General features: G+C 43.0%; 1 protein-coding gene across 1 annotated transcript in view; it reads right to left on the reverse strand.

Moving 5' to 3' along the window:
• tpm3 (tropomyosin 3) overlaps positions 1-22,105 on the reverse strand; it is a 62,426-nt gene that overhangs the window by 37,068 nt on the left and 3,253 nt on the right. The window contains exons 2-3 of the mRNA XM_050034017.1: positions 18,652-18,777; positions 13,535-13,668 (exon numbers count right to left, since the gene is read on the reverse strand). Coding sequence (XP_049889974.1) covers positions 13,535-13,668; positions 18,652-18,777 — 260 coding nt within the window. The remainder of the gene's footprint in view (positions 1-13,534; positions 13,669-18,651; positions 18,778-22,105) is intronic.

Here is a 22,105-nt window from a genome sequence, read left to right on the forward strand (position 1 = left end):
CAGGGCCATGTAGCTTTGGATTTTTTTCTTCCTCATTAATAAAACCCTTCATTTAAAAACTGCATTTTGTGTTTACTTGTGTTATCTTTGACTAATGTTTAAATTTGTTTGATGATCTGAAACATTTAAGTGCGGAAAACATGCAAAAAAGTAAGAAATCAGGAAGGGGGCAAACACTTTTTCACACCACTGTATATATAGAGAGAGAAAGGCGACGTTTAGAGAGCAAGCCCAAGTAAGCAACTCCACTTTAGAAACAAGCCCAAAAAAACGCAACCCGTGACTACCAATATTTGTAAGCGACTTTACAAAAACACAAGCCCAAAGTTGCGGCCAATAAGCGGACCTGGCAACCCTGCTTGTGTGCTTGTGAATACCCACCCTACTCTGCCTCTGATTGGTTTATGATGAAATTTTACTCTCCCGAAGCCAATCATCACCACTTATGCGGTTGTCTCTCCCTACCTTCCCCCTCACCTGCCCTCACCAAAGAAAAAAACTTTAGAGCTCCGCTGAGGACGAGCTTGCTTGGGTAAGAGCCACTTCAATGAACTCAAGTAAAGCCGAGTAACGGCGCATTTTATTGTGAATAACGGTAACAGCGTTATAACGGGGGAGACAGTAACTTTTTTGATTACCTTGATTATAACGCTGTATTCCCATCACTGATGACTACTGAAAATCAAGGCCCCCCGCTATTACAGTATTACGGTAATTGTTCTCCCATTGAAACGAGGGGCGACAGGAGAATGAAATAAATTGCGTCACGGTAATGAAAATATATGTAAATGCCGTATATTTACAGTTAGAAAAGAAGCACTAGTCGGAGCAGTAACTTTAACATGTCTTTACTTCTTTAGCACATTTCTACAACAACAACATTGTGACACTTCCAGGCGCTTTCTGGCTCTTCTTCTTCAGTCATGTCACAACATCAACATAGCTGTGCCACCTAGTGGCCTGGAATAGTAATAGCTTTCAGAACACCCCCTTTCTTAAAAATGTTACTTCTATATTAAAGCAAGTGGGATAACAGCAAAAAGTTTTCAAAACACAACTATTGACTGTAGTGATAACCCAGATGTCACTTCACCTATAACAATTAGCAGAACACATTTTTTCTTTCAGAACACTACTACTGCAACAGCATATATTTGTCTTCTTATTTTCTGCTTTAAGCACTGTTACTACAACAGATTATAAGTCCCTCTTGCATTCTCAAGTAACATAGTCTTTGAGCCACTCTGGCTGTTTTTTGTTTCGCTGGCTCCTGTTTGATACAGTGTCACTTGGAGCAGGCTCCTCGGGCCTCTGTTCTGCAGCTGGAAGAGTGAAGATCTCAGGCAACACTGACAGGTGTGAAGCATCCCAAGTCTTCCCATCAGTGAGTGTGTAGCTGTGAGGTCCTTTCTGCTGTATCACTTTGTGAGGCTCACTGAACTTGGACCTTCCTTTCTTGACATGCACAGGGTTTCTCACACGCACAAGGCTTCCTGGGTGTAGCTTAGGAGCCTTGGCATGTCTCCTGGCATTGGTGTATGTTTTCATGTGTAGCTGTTTCTTTTTGACTCTGTCTCTCAGTTCATGGTCTCGAGCAGCTGTGACTTCAGGTTGGACAGAGAGTTTAGTTCTCATCTTTCTGCCATACATGAGCTGGAAGGGTGATGTCCCCGTGGTTGCATGTGGTGTAGCTCTATAGACTTGAAGGAACTCAGTAATATGAGCTTTCCATGGAGCTTTTTCTCTCTCTGCAGTAAGGATGCTTTCCTTGAACACCCTATTCAGCCTCTCTACTGCCCCATTTCCTTCTGGATGGTAGATCGTGGTCCTGATGTGTTGGATATCTCGTTCTTCCAGGAATGAGGACAGTTCTGAGGAGGTAAACTGTGGGCCATTATCTGTCACCACAGTTATGGGGTGCCCCTTTTGGCTAAACACAGTACTCGTGAAGCAAATCACTGTAGCAGTAGTGCACTGTGGAGCAAAACACACTTCTGGCCACTTTAAGTAATAGTCCACCATGGTAATAGTGAACTTGCAATCAGCAGGACCAGTCTCAAATGGGCCGACAATGTCCAGTGCCAGCTTTTGCCAAGGTCCATCAGGCAGAGGGACAGGTGTCAGTGCAGGGGCAGTCCTTGTTGTTTTGTCATTCAGCTGACAGGGCACATGTGGCAATAACAGACTGTACCTGAGCATCCATCTTGGGCCACCAATACAAGTCTCTGAGTCTTTGCTTGGTACGGACTATGCCTTGGTGGCTCTCATACGCCAGGTGCACCATGTGTGAACGTAACTGTACTGGAACCACCAACCTGTATCTCCCTCTTAAGACAAGTGACTCATGTACTGACAGTTCATTCCTCACCTGGTAGTAAGGCATCATGTCTGCTGGCAGGCCTTTAGATGATGCAGGCCACCCTTTTGTCATGTAATTGCGCAGCTGGTGTAACTCTGGGCAGAAAGAGCAGATATCAGCAAAGTTGGACATGGGGACGGCAGTCAGAAGAACAGACACAGCAGCAACAGTCTCAGGCTCCATGTCTGTGGAGCAGTCTTGGTCGTATGGGAGTGGCAAACGAGAAAGGCTGCATGGTTCTGTGCACCGGGTCTGTAGACAATGTCGTAGTTGGAACAGAGTAGCCTGGCAGACCAGCGTGCTACTCTCATACCAGCCCTGCCCATGCTTTTTGTATTCAGGAGTGTGGTCAAAGCCTGGTGATCAGTTCGCAAGGTGAATTTCGTTCCCCATAAGTAGGTCCTCCAGCGCTCTGTGGCCCAGACACAGGCCAATGCTTCTTTTTCCAGCACTGAGTATTTCCTCTCAGCAGCACTTAGAGAGCGAGAAGCAAATGCCACTGTTCTTTCAGAGCTGTCTGGGTGTATCTGTGTAAGGACCCCGCCTATGCCATAGTCCAAGGCGTCGGTGGACACTATGGTGGGCAGTGAGGGCTCAAACATCGCGAGTGCTGTACTGTCAGTAATAAGCAGTTTTAGCTGCTGGAAACTGCTCTGTGCATCATCAGTCCATGTGAATGTAGTGTCACGTAGCACTGCTCTCATTGGCTCCACAACAGTTGGATAGTTCTGTATGAACTTGGAGTACCATAATGTCAGGCCAAGGAAGGACCTGAGGGAAGTGGCATCAGTGGGCGCTGGGGCATCACGAATAGCTACAATGTGGTCATCATTTGGCAGCAAGCCATCTTTAGTTATTGTGTGGCCCAGGTGAGTCAGCTTGTCCTGATAAAACTTGCATTTCTCTGTATTCAGGCATAGTCCAGCTTCCTGTAGCCTGTTTAGTACAGCTTTCAGGCGTTTTTCATGATCAGCACAGCAGGACGAATAGACTATGATGTCATCAAGATATGCTTGAAATCCTGTCAGACCTTGCAGCATGATGGACATCATCTTCTGAAATGCTAAGGGCGCCGATGCAAGCCCACAACAAACTCGCTTGTATCTGAACAGTCCCTCATGGGTTATGAAAGCAGTCAGATCTCTGCTGTCTTCATGTAGAGGAACCTGATAGTAGGCGTTTGCAAGGTCGATGGTAGAGAATATGGTTGCTCCTCTGAGCTCTGAAAAGAGCTCCTCCATATGTGGACTGGGGTAACTATCAGTCACTACGGCCTTGTTGGGCTCTCTGAGATCTGAGCACATGCGTATTCTGGTTGAATTCTTCCGCTGAGTCACCACAATCGGTGACACCTAGGGAGACGCGTCGATTTTCTCAATGATGTCGGCATCTAGCAGCCGCATTAACTCTGCAGAAACAGCATCTCTAACAGCAAATGGCAACCTCCTTAATTTCTGTTGCACTGGTTTCACATCCTCTCTGACTTTGACTTTGTGCACAAAATTTTTCACACAGCCCATGGTAGGTGGGGGTAGAGTTGTGGTGGCAGGTGGAGGTGGGGCTGTAATGGCAGGTGGAGGCAGAAAGGTTATCTCCCTGATTTTCTGATTGCATTGAGTATCACTCTGTTTCCCATGATGACAATGTCCAGTGCTTTGGTTAAGTCCAACCCCAGCAGTAGTGAACCAGACTCCACAATGTAAAAGGAGGCTGGGGCAGACTGTCCATCATGATGTATCTGCGTGTCCAGTATACCCAGCACTGGAATTTTCTGTCTTGAGTATGTCACCAGGGGGATCTCTGCTTTTCTCAGTGGCATGTGACTGAATGAGTTTTCATAAACATGAGCTGGCAATATTGAAACTGACGATCCAGTATCCATTATCATCTCACATGGCAGCATGTTTGGGGATGTGCCTTATTCCACTTCACACATTATTTTCTTCTACACTGTTGCAGCATCTTGCAGAAATAATACAGTCAGCTCAGATATAACAACCTCCCCCTCATGTTTTTGATGTGAGCGACACACTTTTGCAAAGTGCCCAGTCTTTCCACATGATTTGCATACTTTGTTTGTAGCAGGGCATTTTGTAGAATTTGCCAGGTGTTTGTCTGAGTTACATCTGTAACATTTGCGTGTGTGTGCAGACTTTGTTTCACCTTTTCTGTGGCCACCTACGCTGTTGGGATGCCCGCCTTCCCTCTTTGGCAGCTTTTTAATCTCCCGTACTGGTGTTTAACTGTTTGAGAAAGCACTGGCATCCCCTGCGACAGATTCCACTTGGTTTCAATCACTCAATCAATTTTATTTATAAAGCCCAATATCACAAATCACAATTTGCCTCACAGGGCTTTACAGCATNTAGCTTACAACAACATTATTGAAAGTAATAATATTACAGTTCTGGCTACTGTGGTACAATATGTTGTTGTTGCAATCTGTATGGCTTTATTCAGTGTTAGTTTATCTTTCAGTAATAAACGTTCACGTATGCACCCAGTGTAAGACTTTTTCAACAATCTGATCTTGTAGCATATCTTCATCGACATTTCCAAAGTCACACAATGCCAGCATCTCATGTAGAGCGGAGACGTACTGCGCCATTGTTTCATCATGTCTCTGCGATCGTTGGTGGAACTTATGTCTCTCAGCAATCACATTTATTTTCTGCACAAAATGCGCTCACAAGGCAGCTACAGCCTCGGCGTATGTGGTACCTGTGTCAGGCAATGTGTAGAAAATCCTCTGTGCTTCAGTATCGACGCTGTGCAGCAGTACAGCTCATTGTCGGGTGTCGGTCCACTCTTATCCTTCCATTACAAGGAAGGAGAAGAGTTACAAGGTAGTTTACAAGGTAGTTTTCAAACATCTTTAGCCATGTTTCAAATGGCATTGCAGGTTCTCTGGGACATTGGAGGAATGCAGGGGGCAAAGGAGTAGTAGCCACGGCCATCCTCGTTAAAACAGTTAGGGCGGCTGTTGATCGGATGGCTTGAACCGCCGGCTCTCTTGCCAAAAGTGATGATGAGGACGCTGACAAGACAGAGGCTGAGGCATATCCAGGGACTGAAGCAAGGTGTGTGTGGAAAGCTTGGCCTTAGTAGCCGGGGACTGCGCCTGGCAATCCGGGTGTACGTTTGCAAAGTGTCCCGAAGAAACAGATCATGTTACGTATAGTTTTGGGCCCATATCTTCTGTACACGTCACTGACTGAAGATGGAAACGGAGAATGAAGTTGCGTGTTGACAATACTGACTTCTAGTAGGTAGGTAGGTACTTTATTAATCCCTCGGGGGGAAATTTCATTGTCACAGCAGCCCAAAATACATTAAAATACACAATTTAAAATACATAAAAATACACAAAGTAACGGTGAGATTGCCTCAATGGAAGGACGTGATGAATGAGAGGTGATTCCACTTCTGCTGAGAAATCGCACATCGGCTTGTTACAATCAACAAGAGACTGAAAGAAGAAGGTAAGGTGAGCGATTGCCAGCGCGAAGATCCTGCCTAAAATGATGGCTGACAGCAGCAGAACAGAGAGCAGATTTAAAATTTTGCAGTGGCATCCTGATTGGCTGAGAGAGATTGTGGCAAAGTTTGATTGGATAAGTAAAAGAGTGAACACCCATAGTCAGCTAATTAGAGGAAGCAGTGGGAGTGGGATGGAGAGAGTTTTGAATGAATGAGCACAAAAAAAGTCTTCCTGAGTGAACTTACGCTGAGCTTCATAACTTTATTTATCCCTGCAGGGGAATTAAAATGTCATAGCAACTGATAAAAATTTCAAGACAAAAACATAGATCACAGAAACATAGAATACAAACATAAATACATAAAAATACCTGGCAGCAGGTAAAAATTATTTTTTGTAGCTGCCCTTCGAGCAGCGGGGCAGAACGAATCTGTTGCTGAATGTGCTTTTGTACGAGCCCAATGTTTTATGGAAGGGATGGGTGGTATTGTCCATGATCTTGTGAAATTTCGACAGTACTTCAGACCAACAGCAGGCTGGGCCTCCTTGATTATTTTATTCAGTCTATTGCCATCTTTTTTCTTTTTGTTTTTGTTTAAACCTGTACCCCAACACAACACAGCAAAGAACAGAGTGCTGGCCACAACCGATAGGTAAAACATGTTAAGCATTTTACTGCCTACATGAAAAGACCTCAGCCTCCTTAAGAAGTACAGCCAGCTCAGGCCCTTTCTGTAGACAGCCCAGCCCAACACCCAGGTACTTGAATCTGTCAACAATCTCCACGTCACTCCCATTTATGTGGACTGGAGATGAGAAGAAGGGGACTTGTTCCTCCTATAGTCCACCACCATCTCCTTCGTTTTAGCCACATTGAGCTGCAGCTTGTTTTCCCTCACTCCACTGAACAAAGCTGTCGATCAGGCCCCTGTGCTCCTCATCATGTCCACCCTCCACACACCCGATAATGGCATTGGAAAATTTCTGGATGTGACATGAGTCTGTGTTGTAATTGAAGTTGGATGTGTAGGTGGTAAAGAGGAAAGGGGAGCGCACTGTTCCCTGGAGGGCTCCAATATTACTCACCAGACATTCAGACACTCAGCTCTGCAGCCTCCCAAATGGTCTGCCTGTCAAGTAATTCCCAATCCATGTGTTCAGAGAAGCCTCCATCTTCATGGTTTCCAGTTTAGTCTTTAAAATATCAGGCTGAATTGTGTTAAATGCACATGTGAACTCAAAAAACATGATCCTCACTGTGGTGTTGGGTCTGTCCAGGAAGGAGTAGGCCATCTGCAGCATGTATATAATTGTGTCATCCCCACTTACATGGGGCTGGTACGCAATTTGCAGTGGGTCAAGTGATGCACGCACCTTTGGTCTGAGATATGCTATGACCAGTCTCTCCATAACCTTCATAATATGAGAGGTCGGTGCAATGGACCTGTAGTTATTTTGGGCAACAGGATGCACCTTCTTGGGAACCAGGACCAGGCATGATGTTTTCCAGATGGAGGGGACTCTCTGTAGACATGACTGAGGATATAAATTAGCAATTCTGCTAACTCTGGCACATTTACATCTGTATCTCATACTGATGTTCATTAATATGCATTGTCCCTTCCAAATATGAATGACTGAATGAATGAATTTTATTTTTGAACATATATTAAAAAAAAACCAAACAAATATCAACAAATCATAGTATGCACACAAGTTCGAAAAAGGAGTAGGAAGAAGTATACACTTTTTTTTATTCCTACCCCTTTTTAACTTCACGGTTTATACAATTTTATACCATTGCAAATAATACGTATATACAAAAATCATATAAATATATAGTACATATATGTACTACATAAACATCCACATAAATATACAATATACCTACATATACATTACATAAATATCCATATAAATATATAATATATATACTACATAAATATCCACATAAATATTTAACATATACTAAGCAGTTATAATATAACAATTTTCACTATTTTATTTATATCCCTCCTCACACTCCCAGTTAACACACTTCCTCCTCTATATATCTATATACTTCTTTTTAAACAGATTTATGTTTTTACTTGTGTATTTGTGTTTTATCTCCATCTCCAAACTGTTCCACAAAGTAACCCCACAGATTATAACCTCCTTCTCTTTCTGTGAACATTCCCCGGATATTTTTTGGCAGTAGGTTATTCCTTGCTTTTTACATTATTTGCGCTGTTTTGAATTTAACCAGATCCATAAATTTCAACGTGTGTGATTTTATAAACAGTGGGTTTGTGTGTTCTCTGTATCCTGCATTGTTTATTGTCCTTATTGCTCTTTTCTGTAGTGTGCATATTGGCTATAGAGTGCTTCTGTAGATGTTTCCCCAGACCTCCACACAGTAAGATAGATACGGTAAAAACAGTGAACAGTATAGAGTGTATAATGATTTATGATCCAGAATATGTCTTGTTTTCCCAAGAATTGCAGTGCACTTTGAAAGCTTTGCTTGTATATGATCTACATGGGGTTTCCAGCAGATTTTGTGGTCAAGAAATTTAATTTCATATACTCTTTCTATTTGTGTATTATCTATTATCAGTTCTACATGAGAATCTGTTTTATGTCTTCCGAACAGCATCATTTTTGTTTTGATTTAAACAAAGATTTAATGATAATTTAGTTCTGTCAAACCACAGTTTTAGTTTGTTTATTTCTGTTGTAATCATCTTCAAAATCTGCTGCAAATTCTCCCCCGAACACAAAATATTAGTATCGTCTGCGAACGAAACAAACTTCAATAATTTTGATACTCTACATATGTCATTGATGTATAATATAAATAATTTCGGACCTAATACCGACCCCTGTGATACTCTGCATGTAATGTCCATGTACTCCGATTTATGGTCACCTATCTGCACAAACTGTTGCCTGTTTCTTAAATAGCTCTTCAGCCAGCTCAATCCAACCCCCTTATAACGTTTAAATAAATAAATAAAATAGATGCATGCTCATATTGAACAGGTGTTGTAATACTTCACACAGCTGACTGGTACATGCCTTCAGTATACAAGGGCTGATGTCATCCGGTCTGGCAGCCTTTTCCTGGTTAAGTTTTAAAAGTTCCCTAATCACCTGGTTAGCTGTGATGTATAATCCAGTGGGCCATGAGTCATGGTCTGTACTGGCGGTCAGCAGGGTGGTGGTGGGGGGTGAAAGACACAGAGGTGGGTCAGAGTAGGACAGGCTGCAGGGACTGGTGGGGTAAAAAGGTTGAACTCAGTGAAGCAGTTGGGGGACTGCTGGTGGATGAGCCTGAGTCGAACCTATTGCAAAACCGATTCAGCTCATTAGCCCACTGTATGTTTCCCTCAACCGCAGCCCCACCACTTCTCTGGAACCCAGTGATCTTCCTCATCCCACTCCACACCTCCCTGTCCTCACTCCGCTGTAATTTTTCCGCCAGTCTCTGCCTGCAAGAGTTTTTACTCTCCTTGAGTCTCCGTTTAAGTTCATTCTGTACCAGGGGCATCACTAGGAGTTGAAAACATCTGGGGCTTTAGCCCTGAAGTAGGAACAATTTTTTTACCTGGGGGTCCGGGGGTTTCTTCCCTGGCAAAATTTTGAATAATTCCCTGTTAAAAACGTGATTCTAACGTATTTTGACAAAGCATTTTGTCAAAGAATGAGCACTCGTCTTCTTTTATTGGGTTGCCCAAATTGTTAAACCCGCAAGTTCCCCAACTGGGGGACTTTGAAAACGACTTTGCAAACACAGTGTGAAACAATGCTCTAATCATGAAGAATATAGTAATGTTGCACATCAAATTAAACAACAGAACCTGGGCTACAAGGCTGTTTAACCATTTTTACATGCCCCAAACACAGCTTAAACAACAACTAAATGAATAACAACAAAACTCCATACAGCACTGATGTGCCGACCCACTCGCCATATTTCGGGCTCTAACTCGCATGCAGCAGCTGGTTTTGGTGGGTAGCATCATTCTATTGGCTCTAACGAATCAAACAAGGTGTCAATCACTCAAATCGACCAATCTGTTGTGGAGATAGAGCCTCCAAAGCACAGAGGAGAAAATCTGATTCACATTTAGATGGTGTGCTGCCTTTTTGTTTTTTCCAAAAAAATCGTCTAATATCCATACTTACTACAAGACTAAGTAAAACACGGTGACTCGGTGCTGGCCACCAGTATGCACAATAAATACAATTGTAATACCTACTCAAGTTGCACTTGAAAATTGACTGCCCATATATGGGCATATGCCATGTAAGCTGGTGTGACAGTGAGTGTGTTGTGTGCTGCTGTGCTGCGTTGCCATGGATTTTAAGTTGGAAACGAGGTGCTTTATTAGTAAAAACCCTCCCAAAAGAGGCTTAAAAGATCCGGGGCTGAGCCCAAACATCCGGGGCTATAGCCGGGAATACCCAGGTCTGACGACGTTCATGCTCTGTACACGTTTCAGTTCTGTTCTGTCCACTGACCTAAAGGCCCTCTTTTTTTCATTTAGTAGGGCCTTCAAGTCACTAGTGACCCAGGGTTTGTTATTTGAGTAACATCGGATCACTAAGTGGGAATAGTGGTAACAACACAGATATTTATGTAATCAGAGACACAATCCATAATGCTATCTATATCTTCCCCGTGTGGTTCATAGAGGGCATTCCAGTCAGTAGCCTCCAGAGCCCACGCAGGGACTCCATGGCCTCATGAGACTATTTCTTCACTGTCCTAGTTATGATAGTTATAGTCTGATGGCAATCAGCTCGATATTTGGGTTGCAGACACGCTCCTTGATGTGCCCAGGATGACACCACTTACAGTTTATTAACACGACAAGACCACCTCCTTTCTTTTTACGGCTCACTGTGGTGTCTTGGTCCTCACGGACTGTGTGGAAGCCGGGGATGGTCACACTGGAGTCCGGTATCTGTTCGTGCAGCCATGAGTCCGTGAAGCACATTATACTGCATTCTTTGTAATCCCTCTGTGTCTTGACAAGCACTTCCAGTTCCTCCATTTTATTTGCCAGGGATCTTACGTTTCCCCTGATGATTACTGTTATACAGAGTTTAAATCTCCTTTTCTTCATCCTCCATTTAACACCCACTCTACAGCCCCGTCGTGTCTTCCTCAACTCCTCCAGGATTTCGGGCTTTTCTCCAGCCACTGCGGTCGGTCGCAAGGCGATCAGCTGATCCCGTGTGTAGGAAAGGCCAATGGAGTTGCATACATGCCCCTCTGCTACCAGGAGTGACCCAATTAAACATAATAATAAAACGCATCCTAGCCCCTGGAACTGCATCTTGGCAAAGTATAATGTCCTTGACACTTCGCACTACTTAACAAAACCTGTGAAAACACACGTTTAAGGTGACAAAAAAGTTGACATATAGGACAAGAGCAATAGCTGCTAAGACAGGCTGTCGCCATGACACATCGCCATGTATATAATATAAAATAAAGAGATGACAACAAGATGGTGATGAGTGCCCTTTTTATGAGACATGTCTTTCTATTTCTTTCAATAATTGTATACTTTAGTGTTTAAAATTTGGCCCATGGCATCAATTTTCAATTAAAGGCATGTTGTGTGTCAATTGCATCTGAGTTGAGCTCCAGCCCCTCCCTCTTCAACTTCACTTGTCATCAAAGCCACAACAGTTATCACACGCAATCAAGCGCCCTGCAGAGCAGCATCACATCTCCCTGACCTGCCTTCATGGACAGCCAGGTAACAATAGTGTTTGCCCTGAGCCTCGCAGCTGTTCGTTACTGTTGTGAAATTAAACCACTTACAAAACATCTCATTTACAGCCAGTCTAATTAGGAGAAGAACTCACTATTAAGCTCAGCAACACGTGAGCTAGTCTGGCTGTTTGGCTGATTCAGGTTCACCAACTGCCCGTTGTGAGCGGAGACAGACGCCAAATTACTTTTCCACCTCCACGTATCTCTTTAAACCAAAATTTAAAATTTAAAATTATGTTTTACATGCGGTTTGGTCCTGCTCTAACATGCTATGCTGAAAGAGTTCAGAGGTGCAGCGGGAGACAGCGGAGGTGCAACCACTGCACGCATCTGTTCCCTGGTATTCTTTAAGAATATTTAAAGCTTATTTAGAAGATAATTATAATAATTAGCATGTGACTGTTCAATAAAAGAGAAGGGAGAAGAAAATGAGGAGATGAGGAAAACAAATTGAGAGGAGTAGAAGAAAGGCGTGGAAAATAAAGTGAGGAGAAGAGCAAAACACACTTAGCCTTATTGTTACAACTGAACATAGGTCTGCTTTGTAGTTTGGAAGGTAGGTTGGTTGGTTTATTATTGTATTTATTCAGAGAACAGGGCTTTTCGGTTTCTGTCAAGATTTGTTGATTTTGAATGGTTTTATAGAGCACTAAAGTGTGCACAGTGTGTGTCATTTATGTCTTTGTTGTAGCCTGTTATTAATAAATGATAAATGTAGAAGGTGCTAGATGTATACAGTATACTGTAGAGCTTGAGACACCTCATTTGTAAGCTAGACAGACCTTTCTCCAGCTCATAACTGTGCACAAATGTCCTTACTGAGGCCTCAAGAAACCCTCTGGTGCTGGCGGATAGAAACCTCCTAGCAGGATGTACTTTGCTTGCACACATTTTTTGTTTTTTTGCACCAGAACACTCTGTGTGCAAAAAAGATCAAATTGTGGAAGAGATGTTCCTTCTTCCACTTGAGCACCTGCCCATCAAAATGTCTGTGCGTGGCACTGCTCTTCTTCATCTGCAGGCTGAGGAGGCTCAATACTGACTCACATCTTTAAAAGTATCCTGACCCAGCTGCTATGCACCGTCTGTTATAGCAGTTGTACGCCCCCCAACTATAAGGCTCTACAGAGAGGTGTGAAAACTGCACTGCACATCACCAGTAGCTGCCATCCATGGAATACCTCTACCAGCAGTACAGGAAGAAGGCCAGTAGAATTATTAGACACCCCAATCACCCCAGCCACAAACTGTTCCACCTGCTGCCATGTGGCAGCCGGCACTGCAGCATAAGGCTTAGGGACAGTTTCATTCCACAGACAATAAAACTTTTGAACTCTTGAGCACTGAGAACTTTAAGTGTTTTACACTGTTTAAAAAAAAAGTTACACCTCTGTATATTTATATTTATTATTTCTCATCATGCATAGGCATTTACTACATTTCTGTTTATTCATTTGCAATCTACATGTCTTTGGACTGTGGGAGGAAGCCGGAGTGCCCGGAGAGAGCCCACGCTGACACGGGGAGAACATGCAAACTCCGCACAGAAGGGCTCCCACACTCGGGATCGAACCAGGAACCCTCTTGCTGTGAGGCGACAGTGCTAACCACCACACCACCGTGCCGCCCCCCCCCACAAATTATTATCTGATATTAGATTTTATATATGTGATATTTTATCTCTTTGTTTTAACTTGCACAATATTATATCTTGAATTATTTATTTTTTACATGCATGATTTGTTTCTCTATATATATTCATTATAGTATTGTTGAAAGGAGCCCAAGATCTGACTTTTTCATTGGTAATGACTGCTTCCTTATAATAACAAATAACTTGAGACCAGAACCGTCCCTTAGGTACATATCCCTGTTGTCTTGTAACACTGATGATAATGAGGAAATTACTGCAAGAAATCACCTCTCGCTCTCATCTGCAGCCTTCTCAGCCTCCTCCAGCTTCTGCAGAGCCGTTGCGAGTCTCTCCTGAGCGCGGTCCAACTCTTCCTCTACTAGCTGGATACGTCTGTTCAGAGAGGCCACTTCTGCTTCAGCCTGAGCACAGATAAACATGGTGCAGACACGTTTAGACAAACCAGTGTTCTGCCTACAGCTGTGCTGAACAGAAAACCATTACACCAAACCATCTGAGAAGTAATGTGTGGAAACTTTTGGATTCTGCAGATAGGTGGAAAAATTGTGGATAAAGGTGAGTCTGACTTTGTAAAATGCAATTACTTCACACTATTACCATAGTAGTGACTTTAAAGTCACCTGTTAGCTTGTCACTGAGCCATTTCACCTGGTATTAATTTGTGTCTTGAGTGATTAAATTGCAAGTGGACAGCTCCAAGTATTTTCTGTTCACACCTGGCATCAGAATGCATCTCCATACAGCAGGCAAAATTTCTTTTTTTTTGTTATCAACTGTTTTTATTCAATTTTTCCACCATTTCATATAACCAAATATGATAACATCACTTTTACAATACGAACATTCCCTTATAGGGGAATGACGCCCACATCCAGAGTGTCCAGGTGGTGTGTCCACAGTCCTAAAAGGTCCGAGAGGCATAGTCAATAATCAGTGATTATCCAAAGTCCAGACATATGTGGCAGGTTGAGTGCTGCTCCACCTCCACTCTCAATCAGTGTCACCTGGGCCTGATTGCGCAGCGGTGCCACCTGTTTAATTGGCCCTGCTTTCACTCGTGCGCTCACATTGGCCTGGCGTTTATCGGGAGAGGGCTCTGTCTGGCGTGCTCCAGTTGTTGGCACTGGCGTTTATCGGGAGAGGGCTCTGTCTGGCGTGCTNCGGTGCCACCTGTTTAATTGGCGGCGGCGGCGGCGGCGGCGGCGGCGGCGGCGGCTGTCCACGGTCTCCAGCCCCGGTGTGGTCGCTCCGTCTTCTGCTGCTGCCAGTGACAGTATTTTACGCACATTGATTAAAGTGCGCCCGGTAACCCAGCCGTATGCATATGCAGCTTCAGGTTCTCCATCCCAACACAACTCCTTTTTTTCGATTAATTCCTTTGTTTGCTAATATGGTTTATTTGTTTCGTTTGATTATTTTCTTTTTATTTAGTTCAATATTCCGCTGTGGGTTTGCTCTTAAGTTACTGTACAACTAGTTACTACTCCTGGTTTCCGCCCGCAGCTGAGTTTTGGGGGTTAAGGTTGTTTTGTTTCATTATAATCATGTTACTTTGTGTTTCCTTTGTGTATTTGTAATTGGTGTCAGTCACTTAATCAGTTATTGGGGTGTGTGTGTGTGTGTGTGCCTGCCTGCCTGCCTGCCTGCCTGTGTGTGTGTGCCTGCCTGTGTGTGTGCCTTAGTGTCCCCCCCACAAGCGGTATTATAATTTTGTTTCTTTCCTTTTCCAGGACAGGAGCTGGCGAAGTGTGCGGCAGACTTCCCCCTGTGGTGGTTCCCCTCTCACTCCCCTTAATTTGGCTTGGCACGTGGTGGTTTGGTTTGTAGTGGGGTTTTTTTTTTGGTTTGAGTTGTGTCCCTCCCTTTGGTTTTGATTTAGTCTGTCTGCTAAATTAAGCCTTAGCCCTGTTCCTAGTTTATTTGTTTATTTCATACCGCAAAGTACATTAGTTTATTATTTTGGCACTCAGGCTGTGTATTTTTGGTATCTTTGTGTTCTTTTAAACATAGTAAACCTCTTTTAATCAATAAATCTTTGTTATATTTGGAAGTCCGTCTCTCGTCCTCTCAGTGTAACGAATCTGTGTGACCTTATTAGTAAGGGTATTGGTCAGAGGTATTTCCTGGGTTGCAATTCCCCTGGTGGCGTTGTCGTGCAACTTCCCTCTCCATTAGGCCACACATAGAAGGAACAAAAAGCCAGAGTGTTCAGTGATCCCTCCCAGACCATGGACATGAACATTAGAACTCCCCATACGGGCGCCGGACCCCCCTCAGATCTAAACAATTCTCTGTTCTTTCAGCTTTTCAATGGCTCAATGTCCACATACCTGAACCAGTAGCTAGGAGCAGTTCCTGTAAAGGTGGTCAGCGCTCTCTTCTCCCAGTCTTCCATGTAAAGACTGGCCACTAACGAACTACAACTCGTTCAGAATACTGCTGAAAGGATATTAACCAGAACCAGAAAATTTGACCATATCACCCCAGTTCTCATTTCATTACACTGGCTCCCTGTACACACTAGATCGGACTTCAAGATTCTGCTTTTAACTTATAAAATATTACATGGACTTGCACCATCCTACTTTTCATCTCTACTTACTCCACGTTTATCAATCAGGCCTCCACGATCCCATAATGTCGGTCTCCTATCCATCCCCAAAATTAAATCAACAGGTGGTAGAGCCTTCTCATACCGAGCCCCTCTCCTCTGGAACTGCCTTCCCATTCAAACCTGTGAAGCCAACACAGTCGATTCCTTCAAAAGTAAACTCAAAACACACCTTTTTGCATCTGCCTTTAACATCACATAGTCTCTGTCCTTACATACTACATCATGGTTATCTACTACTACTCAGTCATTGTGCGCATCAATTTATGTTTAGTTTTTTATATATACAAGTGCCAATGTTTTTGTTTTGTTTTCTTTTTGCTTTGTTTTGTTTTAATTTGTTCTACATAGTCATTTCACTTGTTTTTATACATTTTATTTGTTTTGCTTATGTCTTTTTATGTACAACCCATGAGGCATTTTTTTGTGATTTTGGGCTATAATAAATTTTGACTTGACTTGACGGACCAATACCTGCTGTTTGACTCTCACCACCCACTGGAGTACAAGTTAAGAGTTATCAGGACACTGAATCATCGGGCTGAAAATGTGCCCACTAGGACAGAGGAGAAAGTGAAGGAACAGAAATACACCAGGGAAGCACTTCAAACCTGTGGCTATCCCAACTGGGCCTTTGCAAAACCCTCTAAAAGACCCAGAGCAGACAGAGAGGAAGAGACACAAAAACGTAACAACATTGTCATTCCTTATGTTGCAGGAGTGTCTGAGAAACTCAGGATTCCCCCACCTACAATGCAGTCTTGGGATCCCTCCCCAGACGACTTCACACCCATTCACCCCTGGTGTGGGTCAACGACTCACAGTGTGACCTTAACGACTCTGAAACTAAGAGCTCACGTGACCCCTACAACTCTGCAAGGGTTACCACCCACACAGGGTTTATAGCATGCAACTTTGAACCAGTCATTTAGAACTGAAGAAGCTTCTTGGATGAGAGGCGAAACGTCTTCAAGAAATGCAAGCAAGTGCAGTTGCCTATGATATTAGCACTTACGATTAATACAAAAGCTATGTATGATTAGTGAGATACATGAAATGATATGACAATTTTTTTTTAAAACAGCATCTCCACAAGCCCACGTGTGATTGGATCTCATATCTCATCTCTGTATGCAAATAAACATTTTGTTCATTTTCAGATAATTTTCATTTGCAAAGACCAATCAGGAGTGTTTTTAACCAGTGGGACGCTTGCTGTGCTGTATGCAGTCCCTCTGCCAGTTGTTGAGTCAGCCCTCACACAAACAGGGTTACACAGCTAATGTTACCTTACGGTTATTATTGGGTTTAATGACATAGTTGAGCTGTCTTGGTGTTGGTGTTAGTTTGTCAGACAGTTTAAGAGCTGCTGCTGTTAGTTTGTGCTTCTAACCTGTGTAACAGCATTGCAGACCACCTCCAAATGTGGTCTGAGCGATCAGATCTCAACACACATACAGTATAGGACACACTGGGTTCACACCTGTACTTAGAGCCACCCACTTGTGATCCAATCACCCAAGGGGCATGTTACCAGGTTATGAGGTGTAAACAGGGCCTTAGTGAGGTAGTGGGGGCACCAGGAGTAAATGGAACAAAGTAAACACAGCTCAAGATTTTTTTATGTAGGTTGTTTTTAAATAAATTCCAATGATATGAGATTTATTTATTTGTTTGCGTTTTACTTTTTTCTTTTCTTTTTTTTTTTTTTAAATGTTTTCTTCTTTTTTTTAAGGGAAGGTCCCTAGTCATAAGTGAAGTTGTGAATGACATGAGTGAGTGTCTGAGTGTTGACTTTAGTTGATAAACTAGAATTTGAAGCTTGCTCACCGTGGAGCCACACCCTTACATTGGTATTTTGTTCCAGACAGAAAAATGGCCATTGCAGACAACTGTGTACACTTAGGATTAACTCAACATTAGAAACTGATTTAAAAAAAAAAAAAAAAAAAAAAACTTAGGATTAACTCAACATTAGAAACTGATTTAAAAAAAAAAAAAAAAAAAAAAAAGCAGGAGAATGCAGGCAGGAGTGTTTTCTATTTCTTCTTCTATGATTGTTGATCATCATGGTTTGTGGTTAACAGGAGCCATAGTCATAGAAGTCGATTGTTCGTGTGCTGTAATAGCTTCTATGTAGTGTACAACATTCCAGTGTTTTATTTATGGTTGTAGTCTGACAAAATGTGTGAGACACCAGAATGTAATTATTTCATTGAGTAATTAAGTAGCAAGACTTAAGGGGGACTAAATAAATACTGTGACCCAGGCGGAATGGATGATGTTCCTAAAATGGACATGGACCATTGTTAAGACTGCAGCCAAGGTTAAGCGGCTGACATCATGGCCAAAATAGGGCTCTGAATCCCCCTGACAGCTGTGAGTAGTCCATGCGGAGCATGATGAGAATGGAATGCAAGGGAGAAGCAGGAGGCAGGGCATCAGCCAGGCCTGGTTTACACTGGCAGCATCACAGCTTTTATCAGAGCCTCAGTTCAGGGCTCACATTGTACACCAGTATGAGAAGGTAGAAAGTCTGTGATATTTAGAGGTTTACTATGTGTGACAGTTCCTCTATCTAATCAGTAAGAAATAATACACGAAAGCAAACAAGATGCAGAACCAATCACTGTACCTCTTAAAGACCCAAATTCATTCTAACGGTATATACAGTTTCTGTTCTCTGGAAAAAAACAGTCAAGCGAAATAATGTCAATAATTATGAATTAATCACAGCAATTGTGTATTGCACTTTAGGAGTTGTATTACTCACATCAGCAGCTTTCTTATCGGCCACCTCAAGCTTCTCCTGAGCGTCCTTAAGAGCCTCAGAGTATTTATCAAGCTCATCCTCCGTCCCCTTCAGCTTCTTTTGCATTTGCAGAAGTTCGTCTTCATGCTGATGGTGTAAGAGATCAAACACATAGTTAGCAGGTTTGCAATAACACCATCAAAATGTATTCATGAGAGTCTTTTTGACATGCTTTATTCATTGATATAATGCCCGGGATTACAGGAAGTTCATGGCATTCCAGTATGGTCACATTCTTTCAAGTCAGTCTGAAAACAATTTTCACATACCAATATGTACGCTGAAGCACTTTTCTTTTTTGATATAATCATTCTTCCTGTTCATACTGGCTGTTAATAGATCCCTTCCTGACATGCTTTCAGTGGAAAATCTACATGTTCTGTGCCTAAAGTGAATTAAGCACTAAAAAAATGCACCCAATTGATTTGATTAACTCCAACTTATGCTTCAATGTTATCTTCAGAAAAAACTTTTGAATGTAGGTCTGTGCATTAAAGTGAGACATTTTAATTGTTAATGTGAACAAGAGGAAGGATTACAGCTAGCAAAACCTGTTGAAGTAACAGACTTAGAAAAGTGTGAGCCTGTAATTTCATATTAACTAGCTTTTGATCTACCTTGCACTCACATCCCAAAGAATATTTTGATAAAAATATTTTTGCTCACATAGTGCCAAGGTATGTTTCAAATTAGTTCTTACCAAGTCTTGTTAGAGCATGCTGAATTGTATGTTTTAGAAAGCGATAATAACTGTTGAATGCAGCCATCCCTAACTCCGAAATCAGAAAGGTGTTGCGGGTTTCACATGCTGTTTGACAATCTGACAAGCACCTCATGTAATGCATACTGATGTCTTCAGACTGCAGAGAAATTTTACCCAAGATTGCTAAAATTACTTAGTAACAACCTTTAAAGCCACAGTGTGTAGGACTTTGTCCCATCTAACATTGAAATCATATATTGCATTCAAACGGATAGCGCACTCTAGCGCCTCACTGTTTCAAACGCGTATTGCAATGGTAGCCGCTGTGTACCAAAAAGCTATGATAACATTGATGAAACCATATCATCCGATACTTCATGGAGTATTCATCCAGGCTCCTACACAGACACAAGCGACGCAAGTTGACAAACCCCCTCCTCATCATGCTGGCTGTATAAATTGCCAGGTGTAAATCGAAACAAACCAATCACTTCTTGTCTTTTGACAACTGACAAGTGGCTCAACCTCACACACCTCATCCCTCTCCTCGCATCACTGCACCACTGACAGCGGCACTGACATTACCTTTCTCCTTCTGCAGCTCTTTCCACTTGGGAAAGGCTACCCCGTTTTTTGAATTCACCGGTCACCTTGCCTTTTTGATTCCCTTTTGCGCTTTCTTGGTGATGAGGATTCCGTCTCCCGTGATGCTGCATATGCATGATCCTGCATTGTTCTCAAAGAGTGGGACTTTGTTATGCTGCAGTAGTGCCGGGGTAGTAATGAAGCACGTCTTGCTCCTCTCCTTCGGCTTCTCAGTTACGCAGCGCTGGCCTGGCTCTCAACGAAAACGCCGAGAATTGTGAATGGATGAAGCACAAAGAAGGTCTTCCTGATTGAACTTGTGCTGAGCTTCACTTAGCCAAGTTTCAGTGAGGTAGGAACATCTCACTCTCTGATATCCCATTGGAAACTAATGGGGGCATGAGGGTCGTCCAGATTAATACCCAATGCCTGTACAATGGCTAGCAGGATGCTAGTTGGCAGAGAAGATCCATTTGGCCGGGACTGCACCAATGTATAGATGAATGCAGAAATAAACTTGCTTGTCCATGTGGCTGGGATCGTAGCAGGTGCACCTTTTCCATAATGTTTACATTTGAAATACTCGACTGGCCAGGTAGCAGAGTCAGCAGAAATTTAGCAGAGCTGATAGGGAGGTGACTACAAACGTCTGCACCTTGTAGAACATATGTATATGATATAATAGTGAACAGTCACAACGATGGCCTGTGAAAACTGACAGTGTGGCAATTAATCGCACTGCAATCAGTTCAGTATCAGGAGTTTAATACATTCTTTCACAGTTACATGTCCAGGGTTACACCACCCCCAACCTCTGCAGCTCATTCAGAATGCAGCAGCGTGGTTGGTTTTCAACGTACCCATTACAGGACCACTATACATCCCCACCCATCCACTTTGCTCTGCTACTGCCATCTGGCTTGCTGCTCCCTCACTATGAAGGGGCCCGGCTACCGCTTAACAAAATTACAACTGTTTGCTGGTGGCTCCACAATGGTGGAACAAACTCCCCATTGACATCAGGACAGCAGAAACTGCACATCTCTCATCACAGAAGTCATCTGTTCAGACTGCACCTTGGCCCATAAAATAATGATAAATAAATAAATAAATGGATAAATAAATAATAAACCCTTTCTTTTTTGTTTCTAAATGTAGCACTTGAGGCAGTCCTGCAGTTCTTGCAATACTGTGGTTGTAGCCACACAGTTGATTGCACTTATTGTAAGTCGCTTTGGATAAAGGCTTAACAAAGACAGCAAGACCTCATCTTCTCTTCTCACTGCTCTGTTTTTTTCTCTGTCCACCAATATTAGCATGAAGCTGGTAGTGGTGAACTTGATAGGGAGTTGCTGTGAAGCATGCTGATTTTCTGTGGAGCACTGCCCACTTTCTTTTGGTGCCTGTGTTAACTAACTGGGTAGTTCACACTGGACACACCAGCTTGCAATCAATTGTGATAGTTGGTGATAGCCTGGTTCCAGACCATAGACCCCGCCCACTCAACTGAGTAGGCTTGCATCTCTGGTCTGGCATACTGCAATGAATTTGCGATTTATCTCGTCCAAACGATGGACGGACCAATGAATGCCGGGGGTGGGGGTGGGTCTAGCGATTAGCCAATCAGCGCCACGCTGATGTCAAGCTGTACGCCGGTGGGTAACTGGTGAGGATAGCAACAATGGCGACCGCTACAGATCCTACAGACCACATTAATGATGCTATCGAGGTATTTCGCCAGTACTCGCGTTAATGGAGGACAAAATTAAGGAAGCTGCTAAACTGGATTTAACGGCGATGCAGCTGGGCGTGCATGACGATGGAGACATTTTAAACGGGCAGTGCTTGCTTGTTTTCGGCACCCCTGAGGCATGGATACTAATGACGTCAGATTCTGGGTGAGTTGTTGATCTCTACTGATTGGTTAGGGAAAAATCAAATTCCCTCCCCCTTGTAAATCGCCTTCAATGGAGGCGATGTCAGACTGAAGGTTCTGGGAGCTTCAGTCTGACACTCAGGCTAAGTTGGTGAGGCTATTTTTCTGCGAGCTGTGAGCAAATCTGGTTAAAAAAAACAGACTGAACCTATTCTGAACTATAAAAAGGATATATTACATTTGTATCTGAT

The sequence above is a fragment of the Epinephelus moara genome, chromosome 22 (genome assembly GCF_006386435.1).
Source record: "Epinephelus moara isolate mb chromosome 22, YSFRI_EMoa_1.0, whole genome shotgun sequence".
NCBI classification, from domain to species: domain Eukaryota; kingdom Metazoa; phylum Chordata; class Actinopteri; order Perciformes; family Serranidae; genus Epinephelus; species Epinephelus moara.